This window comes from Talpa europaea (genome assembly GCF_964194135.1).
Source record: "Talpa europaea genome assembly, chromosome: 7".
In the NCBI taxonomy this organism is placed as follows: Eukaryota; Metazoa; Chordata; class Mammalia; order Eulipotyphla; family Talpidae; genus Talpa; species Talpa europaea.
The window spans coordinates 10,753,236-10,765,878 of record NC_140074.1 but is presented as its reverse complement, the minus strand read 5'-3'; the positions used below and the strand labels follow the sequence as shown (position 1 = coordinate 10,765,878).

Below are 12,643 nucleotides of genomic sequence, written 5' to 3'. Positions count from 1 at the left end.
GAATCACAAAACCTGCACTGTGTCCTTCCTGTCCTTACAATATGGAATTACCTAAAAGTCCATTGACAGATGACTGGATAAAAAAAGATACTGTGGGCCTCCCTGGTGGCACAATGGGTTAAGCACCAGGCTATTAAGCAATTCGCAGCCTCTGCAGCAGGAATTCGATCCCCAGCCGGCCAGGGAGCAACCCACATGGCGCAGCAGACCTCTCATCTCTCACCTGCTGCTCCCCTCATCAGTGTATTTCAGTCAATCCGCCTGTTCTGTTCCCTACTTTGTCTCTGGTGAATCCTCTCACCCCCCACACCTTTGGCCTGTACCCCAGCTCTTTCATGCATAAATAAATAAATAAATCATTTTTTAAAAAAGATACTGTGCTCTATATACTCGATGGAATGCTATTCAGCTATTTTTAAAAGATGAAATAGTGCCTTTTGGGAGAAAATAGATGGATCTTGAGGTGATTTTGCTAACAAAAATATGCCAGAAAGTGAAAGACAATCACCAGATGGTTTCACTCATTCGTGGAATCGAAATAACCAAAGAAAACGATCTGGCAAGGCCCAACAACATCCACCTCAGGCTCTTGAAAACATAGCGGCTACCAGCGCAGGTGAGGACTGTCGGAGGGGACAGTAACCGCCTATGGCACTGGAGCTTTGATGCCGGGTGAGTGAAGCAGGGCGCATGCTGAGGTGTGAGTTTTACTCCTTAATTTATATAGTTTTATAAACGAATGGCCAATCAGTATCTGATTAAAAAAAAAAACCTGCTCTCGAGGGGGGGCGTCGCCCGCGTGAGCGAAGCAGAGGGCGTCTACGCCGGCCTCGCACAGGTGAGGCGAAGCCCCGCCCCTCTCCGCCTCAAGCCCTGCTAGTGGGCGGCGCGGCCTTCATTCTAGCACGTAGGGAAAACGAGGGCACCGCCCCCCGCGCGCCGGCGGGGGCGGGGCCGGGGACTGGGCGTGAGCTGATTGGCCGGAGGGCGGGGCCGGGGGGACTGGGCGTGAGCTGATTGGCCGGGGGGCGGGGCGGCGGGCTCGGGCCGGCGCCGGCAGGAGTCCGGGGCGGGGTGACGGAGGGAGTCCTCTCAGCTCCTGCCTCCCCGCGATGGCGCCGCGGGGCCGCGCCCAGTCCCTCAGCCGCCGGCCGGCGCTCCCGACTCCCCGGGGCCCGTCCGCACGGTGAGCGCTGAGGCAGGTCCGAGGGAGCGGCGGGCCGCTGCCGGCGACGGGGGCCATGAGGAGCGGCCAGCCCCGCGGGGCCGAGCGCAGGAGCGGCCGCGGCACCTGCTGAGGGGCGCGGGCGCGGGAGCGGCCGGGCGCGCGGCGCGGCGCGGCGGGGCGCGGCGGAGGCTCGCGGGCGGCTCGGCCATGTCGCTGCTCTGCGTGCGCGGTGAGTCCCAGGGCCGGGATAAGGAGCCGGGGGTGGGGTGGGGGGCGAGGGCGCCCCCCTCGCGGGCGGCGGGGTACCACCTGCGCCAAACTTCGCTGCCCGCGCGTGCGTCGGCGCCCGAGAAACTCTCCTCTGGCCTCGGTTGTCATCGTTGGAAGAGTTCTTTGCACTCTCCTTTCCCCCGCTCGCCCCTGGTGGGGACTGTTACCTCTCCATTCCGGTGGCCATGTGACTGGCTGGCTGGCAGGCCCGGATCCTATTGAAGTGTGGCCGGCGCTGTCCTCCAGGGGCGGGGACGGACTGGGAGACCCAGCACGGTTGGAGACTCGCACTGAGCAGCCTCCCATTCTTTCCTTTCTTCTCCCTGCACCGTGAAACTAGCTCAGTAGCAGGTGGTTTTTATCATTCTTGGAACCCGTGTTGGTCCAGCTAGCCTAGCTTTTCTTGCAGTGTATTTCTTGACCTGCACCCCGGTATTGCCCGGCTGGTCCTCTGCCCCTTTTTTTGTAGTTTAGGCTAAGATTATTTTCTTACTAGATTTGGAAAAGTGTGTTGGCATTTTTTTCTTTTAGAAGCAGAGCATAAGTATGATTGATTCATTTGGCTTCAGTCGTGTAGCTACAGGTGAATGGCCTTTATTGCTTTTCCACTGAGGACACTTGACCCATTTGAGAAGATATGTGAAGGCAAAGAGCTTTGGGATTTCACATGAGGCAGGTGTGTGCACTGAGCTGCATGAGGTTAGATACTGTTTCTTGCTGGTTTTTGTATTCCCAGGGCCGATATAGGAGAAGCTCAATTCTGGTTTTGAATGAATGTAAGGACTGTGATTTTAGAGATTATCTGTTCAGCAAAAGCAGGGTTTGGATTACCCATTGAATTTGGTCTTGGGAAATTCAAGTTACAGGCCATCTTATCTGTGTTGAACAAGATGGAATAAGGTGACTTCTTTGTGAACAGGGGAGAGAATTTATCCATAATAGCCTTTTCCTGGCACCTTTTGCTGGATACTTAGAGTTCAAGTTTCCTTTGGCTCTAAGGATTAGAAGCCTTGTTTGTGATCTCTTTGATAACAGTATTTCCCCCACTGCTGGCAAACTGAACTGCTTTGCTCTGTTCTCTTCCACTATTTCGTTAAATCTGCATTAACCCAAAATGGATTTGGCTATTTCTGGGATTATGAGACAGAGAATTTTTCTTCTCACAGGGTTGGTCTCCCATTAATGAAAGATTAAAATTCATCAAGAATTTTCCTTTGCCTTTAGTAGGACATTTTGTCTCAGCAGCTGGGAATCTTATTTCTTTAGATCCCTGCTGTTGAGTAGCAGGATTTGGGGAGAGGTTGGGTTTTGCAATGTCTCTTGGATAGTTTGTATCTCTGTTACAGAGGTAGCCCTTATGAAAGTGAAAGAGTGTGTGTGTGTGTGTGTGTGTGTTTTAAGGCAGGCACACTTTTAAACCAGAAATTCCTATTTAATTGAATTTAAATAACTTCAGAGATGGACCTGCCGCTGTTAGCATTTGTTCTATTTCATTGTGTAGAAATTGTGCCTTTTAGCTGACTTCTTACCCTTTCAATGCTACAGTAATCATATTTCTCTTATGTTGAAACTCAGGGCTTGGAGATCAGCAGGTGATTGTCTTTTGATAGGAGATCTTGAAAATTACTAATTACTGAAACAAGCAGCTATATAGTATAGCAGTAGTCATATTAAATGGCAAAATATTCAACCTGGGGGCTCTTCCAGAAATGGATCAAAATAAATCTTTCTTAAATGACATTCCTGAGCCTCTGGGTGGTGCAAGGGGTTAAGACGCAGCACTATGAAGCTATCCACAGCCACTGTATCACGAGTTTGATCCCCAGACAGGGAACTGACCCACATGGTACAGCAGACCTCTCCTGTCTCACCTGCTGCTCCCCTCAGCAGTGTATTTCAGTCAATCCGCCTGTTCTGCTCCCACTCTGTTTCTGGTGAATCCTCTCACCCCCTACCCCACCTCTGGCCTTTACCCCAGTTCTTGTATATATAAACAAACAAACAAACAAACAAACAAATAAATCTTAAAAAAATAAAAGACATTCCTTACATTATAATTTGGCAGTAAGAAATGTTATTTAAATTCTGAAAGAAGTCTATGTAATGATATTGTATGACAACTCAGTTTCAGTTAATCTTGGAGTAGAATTAAACTATAAACTTTCCCCAAGTGTTAGTCAAGGTTCAAATGCTAGTTAACATGGTGTAGAAATTGGCTGTCTAGTATTGACTTAATCATCTCCAAACACCTCTATCAAGAAGTCAGATTCGGGGCCTCCCTGGTGGCGCAAGGGGTTAAGCACAGCACTATGAAGCTATCCACAGCCTCTACAGCATTAGTTCGATCCCCAGCGCCATGGCCAGGGTGCCACCCACAAGGTGCAGCAGACCTCTCCTGACTCACCCGCTGCTCCCCTCAGCAGTGTATTTCAGTCTGCTTATTCTGTTCCCCACTCTGTCTTTGGTGAATCCTCTCACCCCCCACACCTCTGGCTTGCACTCCAGTTCTGATATGCATAAATAAATAAATCTTAAAAAAAGAAGGCAGTTTCTAGATCTAACCATTCAATTATGACTTACTGCCTGTAGGTTAAGGGCTTTCAATATTTTGACTCCCGCCCTCCTTTTTGGCCCAATATTCTTGCCTGTCTTTATTCAGGTAATTTAGCACTAATTTTGTTCATTCTGATTCTATACAGTTTTGCATTTGTGCCCCCTGAAATATTATGTACCTGTGCTCCCTGAAATAGTCTTTCTATATTTTTTGCTTATCAAAAATGTTTTCTTTTTTTTATAAATAAATAAATTTTTTAAATAAATCTTTTTTTTTAAGTGATTATTTTTTAAATTTTTTTTTTTTAAAGATTTATTTATTTATACAAGCACTGGGTACAGTCAGAAGTGCGGGAGGGTGAGAGAATTCACCAGAGCCAGAGCGGGGAGCAGAGCAGGCAGAAGGACCGAGGTACACTGCTGAGGGGAGCAGCGGGCGGCAGGAGAGGTCTGTCGCGCCATGTGGGACCCTCCTCTGATGGCTGGGAGTGGCCGGGGATCGAACCGGCATCGCAGAGGCTGCGGGCAGCTTTGCAACCCAGCGCTCAACCGCTGTGCCACCGGGGAGGCCCTAAATAAATAAATCTTAAAAAAAAAAAGCAAAAAACAAACTCCCAGACATTAAAAAAAAAAATGTTTTCTTACCTGCCAGCTTACAGTATGTTCTTTTTTGTCAAAAACTTCAATTCCTCATTCCACAGTGATTTTTCTCCTTTAAACTCTTTTTTTTTTTTTTTAAAGATTTCTTTATTTATACAAACACTGGGTACAGTCAGAGGCGCGGGAGGGTGAGAGAATTCACCAGAACCAGAACAGGGAACAGAATAGGCAGACTGACAAAATACACTGCTGAGGGGAGCAGCGGGCGCGGCAGGAGAGGTCTGCATGCCATGTGGGACCCTCGCCAGTGGCCAGGGATCGAACCCGTGCTGCAGAGGCTGCAGGCAACTTTGCAGCCCAGTGCCCAACCGCTGCGCCACCAGGGGAGGCCCCCCTCCTTTGAACTCTTAAACTCATTTAAACATAAATTATTTATGGCTTGAAGAGTGGCACTAATTTGGCAATGACTTGTGTACTTCCTGGCAATTAGCCTGTATTTTTCTCATGGTGACCAGACAAGGAGGTAATAGCAGTGGTCAGGTCAGAGCTGGGATTTTGTGTTCATTTGAGGTGTTTCAAGCTAAGAAGGCACATTGAAAAACTAGAATATTTTCAGAGGAGAATGATTGGAGTAATGAAGAGTAGAAAACATTTGAAGAACATGAGCAGTTTAATGAGAACTTTGAGAAGATTTAAGAGGAAGAGAATCATAGTAGTAGATGAAAATTGTTTAAAAACTGTTGTTCCAGAGGACAGAACTGGGACACTTTTACCGATGATTGGAAATTAGATTGTAGCTTCATGTAAGGTAGAATTTTAACATTCGAGTTGTTCTTTGAGAAATGAAATGGACTACTAATGAGGTGGTTTCTTTTTTTGGATATAGGACACTAAGCAGAGATTGAAGAGTAATAAAGGTATTCTAAAATGGATGTTGAAGTTGAGTGGTAATTTAGCACTAATTTTGTTCATTCTGATCGAACCGGCGCTGCAGGGGCTGGGAGTTAGCTTTGGGACATCCTTTTCCCCCTAACGGGAGCAGCCTCCGGCTCCGGGGAGGCCCAGAATATTCAGTTTCAACTTAATGAAATATTTTCCTATCAGCATAATAATGGGCATTCAGTTTTTTCTTTTCAGCTGTTACAAACAACGCTACATAATAATGGGCATTCAGTTTTTTCTTTTCAGCTGTTACAAACAACGCTACAGTGAAGATCCTTGCATATGGTTTTTGTTATGTGTTTGGAGATCTCTAGTCAGCTTCCCATTTAGACTTTTGTGTAGCTCATTGCTGTTTTCTGGCTTAGTAAATACACTCAGCTGGATCCATTAGCAAAATCAAATGCCTCAAACATCTCTGAGATCAGAGTTCTCTATTAAAGACAGGTAATATTCTATGCTTATCAAAAAGACCAAAGATGTCTGTTCTGTTAAGTTTGACCTATTATTTCTATGTATTTTTCTTTTTTATCTTGTTTTGTATTATTGAAAAACTTTTCCATATGAATGTGTACAAACCACAAAATCCTGTATTTTACATGTACAAACCAGAATCACCTGTATTTTAAAACTAGGACAAAAGTGTCACTAGGAATGAGAACTGGGCCAAGTTGATTTATAATATGATGTGACTTGCCCTTAGAAAAGCTTATAATTTGTCATCACTTATCATTCATATCATTCACTAAAAGGACAGCTGGGAAACCCTTCAAAGGTGAACTCTGATGGACACACAGGACATATGTTGTGTGCGCTCTAGCTTGGGGAGACACCCGTATTGGTGTTGAATATTGGTTTTCAGCCATGTGTAAAGTAGGAACAATAATGATTTTAGAGTTTTCAGGCAAAGAACAGGCAAACATCTTATTTTTTCCTCAGTGTTATTGCCTCAGCTAATTCCTTACTAGTAGGCTTCCGTCATGTCATGTTTGGAATAGCCCCTGCCCTGACAAGCAGAGTTGCTGCTGGGTTCCTTTTGCTTAGCAATGGCATCAGGAAGTTGATTGTGACTTGTCTGAGCCAGGCAGCAGCGAAGGGGAAAAGGACCAATTTCCCCTGCCATAGATAATTCTTGGCATAAACAGCTCTCTTCCTTATAAGCAGCACGTTCTGTAACTTGGTTTCTGGAAGTTGTGCTCGTTAGGAAAAAAATACAGCCTACTGGCCCATTTTACTTATGCTGTGTATTTCAGTCTTTGCTGTATGAGCCTGTTTGAAGTTTGGGCTGTGTCATTAGTAATATTTGCTGAGTATCTTCTCTGTGCCTCTTTATGATTCAAATCTATGCAATAGGTAGGAGCCTAAGGATCTAGGTAGATTTTATTTTTTCAAAAATTTATGTATTTATGCATACAAGAACTGGGGTGCAGGCCAGAGATGCAGGGGGTGAGAGGACTCACCAGAGCGGGAGACAGAGACAGAGCGGGAACAGAACAGGCGGATTGACTGAAATACACCGCTGAGAGGAGCAGCGGGTGAGTCAGGAGAGGTCTGCTGCATCACGTGTGTTGCTCCCTGGCCGGGGATCGAACTCGTGCTGCAGTGGCTGTGGACAGCTTCCTAGGTTGTGTCTTAACCCCTTGCGCCACCAGGGAGGCCCCTATACAATATTTCTTTTGGGCTAACATCTTGGGCTTAACATGCTTGTCAGATGCTTCCACTCGATGAATATAGCAGTAATTCATTGCTATGTAATATCTCATGACTATATCACAATTTGTTTGCCTTTGCCGAACCTTTTATTTTCCATGTAACTTTTATAATATCACTCCAAGTGTTGTATTTGTTTTTGCATCTTTTTGTTCTATCTTGTATTTCTTTCTGATGGGTATGCATATAGCTGGGATTACAATTTCTCAGTCATTGGTGATGTATATATTTCAATTAAAGTTGATAATGCAAAAAACAGTTTCTCAAATTCTACCAATTTACTCTTAGTAACTGTATTCTTAATACTCACTTTTAGAAAGGATATTGAATATCTGTTATTTTTCAGCATGTCATAAGCATTAATATATATTTTTTATCTGTAAATATTTCAGTATGTATCTTCAAAGACAAGGATTAAAAAAAACTCACAAAGGGCCTCCCTGGTGGCGCAGGTGGTTGACCGCAGCCTCTGCAGCACACTTTCGATCCCAGCCGGCCGGGGAGATACCCACATGGTGCAGCAGACCATTCCTGTCTCACCCACTGCTCCCCTCAGCAGTGTATTTCTGTTCCCCACTCTGTCTCTGGTGAATCCTCTCACCCTCTGGCACATCTGGCCTGTACCCTGGTTCTTTTATGCATGAATAAATAAATCTTTTTAAAAAAACTCACAAAATAATATCACATTTTAGAAAATTCTTAATTCCATTAAATATCCAGTTTTGAATTTCTGATTCAGTCTTTTTTTTTTTTTTAATATTTATTTATTTATTTATACAAGCACTGGGCATAGTCAGAGGGAGGGTGAGAGAATTCACCAGAGCCAGAGCAGGAAGCAGAGCAGGCAGAAGGACCGAAGTACACTGCTGAGGGGAGCAGCGGGCGGCAGGAGAGGTCTGCGTGCCATGTGGGACCCTCCTCTGGTGGCTGGGGAGCAGCCGGGTATCGAACTGGCGCTGCAGAGGCTGCGGGCAGCTTCGCAACCCAGTGCTCAACCGCTGTGCCACCGGGGAGGCCCTGATTCAGTCTTAAATGGTAGTTTGTTTTTACTTTAAATAGTAAATCCTGCAGTCTTGATAAAGTCCTGTTATCTTAAAAGACCTGAAAAGATCTGTTGTGTTCAAAAATGATTTTTTACATTTAAGAATAAAATTTATGGCCATCATTTTATTCAAAGAAATACTGAGTTTGTGTGTACGATGTTGAACTAAGATAATAGCCTGAACCTAGTGTCATTACATTCTTTTAAAAAGGAATACCATTTTCCTAAAAAAAAAAAAAAAAAAAAGGCTATCAATTCATTTAATGTTTACCAACTTTATATGTCAGGCACCTGACATATGTGAGGCACACTGAGAATATAGAGGTGAACAAGACAGATGTGGTCTCTGTCTTCACAGTTTATAGTCAGCGGTACAAACCTTATGAAGACAACTTGAATTATGGGAAGTTGCTAAGGTAAAACGAAGGACAAAACCCAAGAACCACTAAAAATATCATCTCTCAATACTACTGTTAATATTTTGTGTTTTAAACTTTTTTATTATGGAGAATTAAAACAAATGTATGTGAACCTACTGTTTCCTGTCACCCAGCTTCAACATTTATCAGCTCTTTTTTCCTTATTAACCCCATGTAGTGTCCCCTCTTTCTGTCTCAGAGCAAATCCACACACCAGAGTACTTCATCTGTAAATCCTTCGGTATGTATCTTCAAAAGATAAGGCTTAAAAAAAAAAAACAAAACCCACAAAACCAGCATCAGGACCAAAATAAGATCCACATATTGCTGCTGGATGATAGTATTTTATGTCTTTTTTAAAAATCTGTTTCCACTCTAGCTCACTCACTTTTTTTTTGGTAATTTATTTGTTGAAGAGACTGGATCATTTGTTTTCTAGTCTGGATTTTGCTAACTGTGGCATAGTTTAACATGTCCTTGAGTCATATAGTTCCTGTAAAGTTGATTTTTCAGACTTAGAGACTTGGTTAGTCTTTCTCTCCTTTTGTTCGTTCGTTCATTCCTTAGCTCATACCTTATTTCGGTTCATTCATACCTTATTCTAGCCATTTCATTTCTTTCACTGAAGGCTATTTATAGGCTGGGTTCTTCATCAGGAGGCTTGGGATATCTGGTTGTTTCTCTCATTATTTTATTGTTATATTAGCGCTTGTTGATGCTTAATGTCTAGTCTACCAATTCATTAGGGACCACAGAATGATTTGTTTCACCCCTTCATTTAATTTAATCATCCCTTTCATTAATTAGCTGAATTAGTTCAATAAACAAATTCAGTTTCCTATATTTACTGTTCAGCTACTAAGTGGGTTTCTATAGGAAAGTCAGGATAAATGTTTTAGTGTTTTTATCACCAGTTTTCAAAATAGTGATGTAAAAACACTACTTTAGTGTACTTGTTAATCTGGTAATAAGCGCTGTGTAGATTGGATTAAGAGGGAGAGAAATTAAAGACACTCTTTTCAATAGCAAGGGTAATTTAGATTGAACATACATTAATATTTCTTTTTTTTTAAAATTTTTTTTTATAGAGGCATGTTTTTATTTATTTATTTATTTGTTTGTTTGTTTGCTTGTTTATACATGCACTGGGTACAGTCAGAAGCGCGGGAGGGTGAGAGAATTCACCAGAGCCAGAGCGAGGAGCAGAGCAGGCAGAAGCGAAGTACACTGCTGAGGGGAGCAGCGGGCGGCAGGAGAGGTCTGCGCACCATGCGGGACCCTCCTCTGTTGGCCAGGGAGCAACCGGGGATTGAACCGGCGCTGCAGAGGCCGCGGGCAGCTTCACAACCCAGCGCTCAACCGCTGCGCCACCGGGGAGGCCCACATTAATATTTCTTGATAAGGTTTGACCCAGCACAGAAAAGCAGTGAAATCCATTTCCTAGGTCTCTTTAAAAACAAACACAATTTCCTTTTGTGTGGAATATTTAGTGTTGTTGCTCTGAATGAGGAATGTTAGATAACCAGCTTTTCACTTCCTGCTTTGTTGTGATCCTGTCTGTGATTACCAAGAAATGTAAACATGATAGAATTTTCTGTTCGACTTCATAAAGGAATCTATTTCATTCTTTGTTGTTTTCAATAAAAATGATATATTCATTCTCAAGTGTAATCTCCAAAAGCAACTACTCCCTGAATATGTGAGAGAGCCCCAGAACATCCAAGGAAATAGTCAGGAGGGCTGTTTTTTTGTGCTAGTAAACCCCAGTGATATAATACGTGGTACAGATATGACAGAACAATTGTGCTAGGTTTTTATGTATACAAACTGTTTTCTCCTTAACAATCACTTAATAGGGAAAAGCAATTCTTAGTCATAGGAAATAGAAATTTCTGAAAACTTCCCCACCATTGCTGTTTCTGCTTCTATTTCTAGTTTACAACAGATTTGTAGTCTTTATCTGTGAAAGGATAAAGTAAATCTACCTGCTATGGAGAGGGAGATAACTGATACAGATCTAAACTTTTTACCTAATTTCTGTCATTCATACTCATCACCTTGTCACAGAATATATCATTCCTGGGAATGGTGTTCTGCTTCTGTAATCTTAACCTTCATCTAATCATACTCCAGTCCATCTTACTAGTTTTTACTCTCATTGTGCTTTTATTACTATATTATAGGATGACTGTTAAAAGCTTTGGTTTTAGACAGATCTGAATTAGTGAAAATATCAGCTCCCCCATTTAGGAGTTGTGTACTCTTACACATATGTTACTTTACCTCATTGAACCTTAATTTCCACATCTTCAACATGCATATATCCGTTTAAAAGTATTTATGAAGCTCCTATTCTTTTTTTCTTTTTTAGAGATTATTTATGCGTAGAAGAACTGGGGTGCAGGCCAGAGGTGTGAGGGGTGAGAGAATTCACCAGAGACAGAGTGGGGAACAGAACAGGCAGACTGACTGAACCACACTGCTGAGGGGAGCAGCGGGTGAGACAGGAGAAGTCTGCTGTGCCATGTGGGTTGCTCCCTGCTTCACAGTGCTGTGCTTAACTCCCTGTGCCACCAGGGAGGCTGGAAGCTCCTATTCTTAATGGAGTTTGCTTCTATGAAAGGAAGATACAGAAATCAGTTAAACAATATAATTTCAGACAAGTACAGGATTGAGATAATCTGAGTCAATTTAAAATATTAAAAACATCTGAGAAGACCTCACTGAGGTGACATTTGAACTGAGACCTAAATGATGAGAAAGAGGTATCAATCAGAAATGTGAGGGAAGTTTTCCAGGCAAGTGAATTGGAAGCAAATCTTTAGAGAGGAAAGAAAAATAGAAGGGGTTTTTGCAAGGAAGTGTGGTATACAGAGAAGTAGGCAGATCGAAACGTGTAAGTTCTATATTAAAGAGTTTGGATGTTATTTTAAAAAGTATTGGAAGACATTAAGTGGTTCACAGAAAGAGTGATGATTTGATTTATGGTCAGTTTGTGGTGAATGGACTGGATGGGAAGCCATGACCAGCAATGTTGTATTTACAACACCACACCGACAAATGGGAGTCGTGGAGCTGGGGTTAAGAGACCCACACAGCAACAGTGGAAATAGGGGCCCATTTAGTAGGCTAATGGAGTAGTCCAGGTGAGAAATGTATAATGGCTTGGACTAAGGAGTAGCAGCAGAGATGGTGAAAATGTTATAACAAAGTGTTTCTGAGAGAATTGTTAAGAAAATGATTAGTATTATCCCAGTCATAGAGTGCTTATTTTAACATGAAAACAATTAACGGTCCTCATCCAGCTTTATGACATCCATTCATCAAAGTTGGGAAACTGGAAGTCATCCTTGACTTCTCCATTGCGGAAGAAGATACACAGAGACAAAGGAAATTTTTCTTAGAGTCAGTTAAACTTAAGGTATTTGTTAGGTAAGTTCCTGAGAAGGTATATTGAGTTAAAAGTGTCAGTAATCCTACTGCATGCACATAACTCTTCACATGGCACCTGAAAATATAGATCTCTAGCTTAGTGAAAATCTGTGTTAGACAGCACTGTGAAGTTATCCTCAGCCTCTGCAGCACAAGTTCAATCCCCAGCTGGCCAGGGAGTTACCCACATGGTGCAGCAGATCTCTCCTGCCTCACCCGCTGCTCCCCTCAGCAGTGTGGTTCAGTCATTCTGCCTGTTCTGTTCCCCACTCTGTCTCTGGTGAATCCCTCACCCCTCGCACCTCTGGCCTGTACCCCAGCTCTTGTAAAATCTTAAAATTAAAATCTGTGTTAGAGATAAGTATTTGGGAGTTGTAGGTATTTGGAAGTAAAGCCATTAGCTTGAATAAAATTGCTTATAGAGGATAAGAGAGGAGAAAACGAATTAATATTGTAGCTAAGGGAATGTGCAGGAGAGTTGATGAGTGTGGCCAAGACTACAGGAAAGTG

At 43.0% G+C, this 12,643-nt stretch overlaps 1 protein-coding gene across 1 annotated transcript in view; it reads left to right on the top strand.

The window, feature by feature from the left end:
* Positions 1-1,375: 1,375 nt before the first annotated feature.
* LOC311172832 (protein unc-13 homolog B-like) overlaps positions 1,376-12,643 on the top strand; it is a gene marked incomplete at its 5' end in the record, with an annotated part of 105,156 nt that continues 93,888 nt past the window's right edge. Inside the window, one exon of the mRNA XM_084236359.1 lies at positions 1,376-1,397. Within this exon, the coding sequence (XP_084092485.1) occupies positions 1,376-1,397 (22 nt within the window). The remainder of the gene's footprint in view (positions 1,398-12,643) is intronic.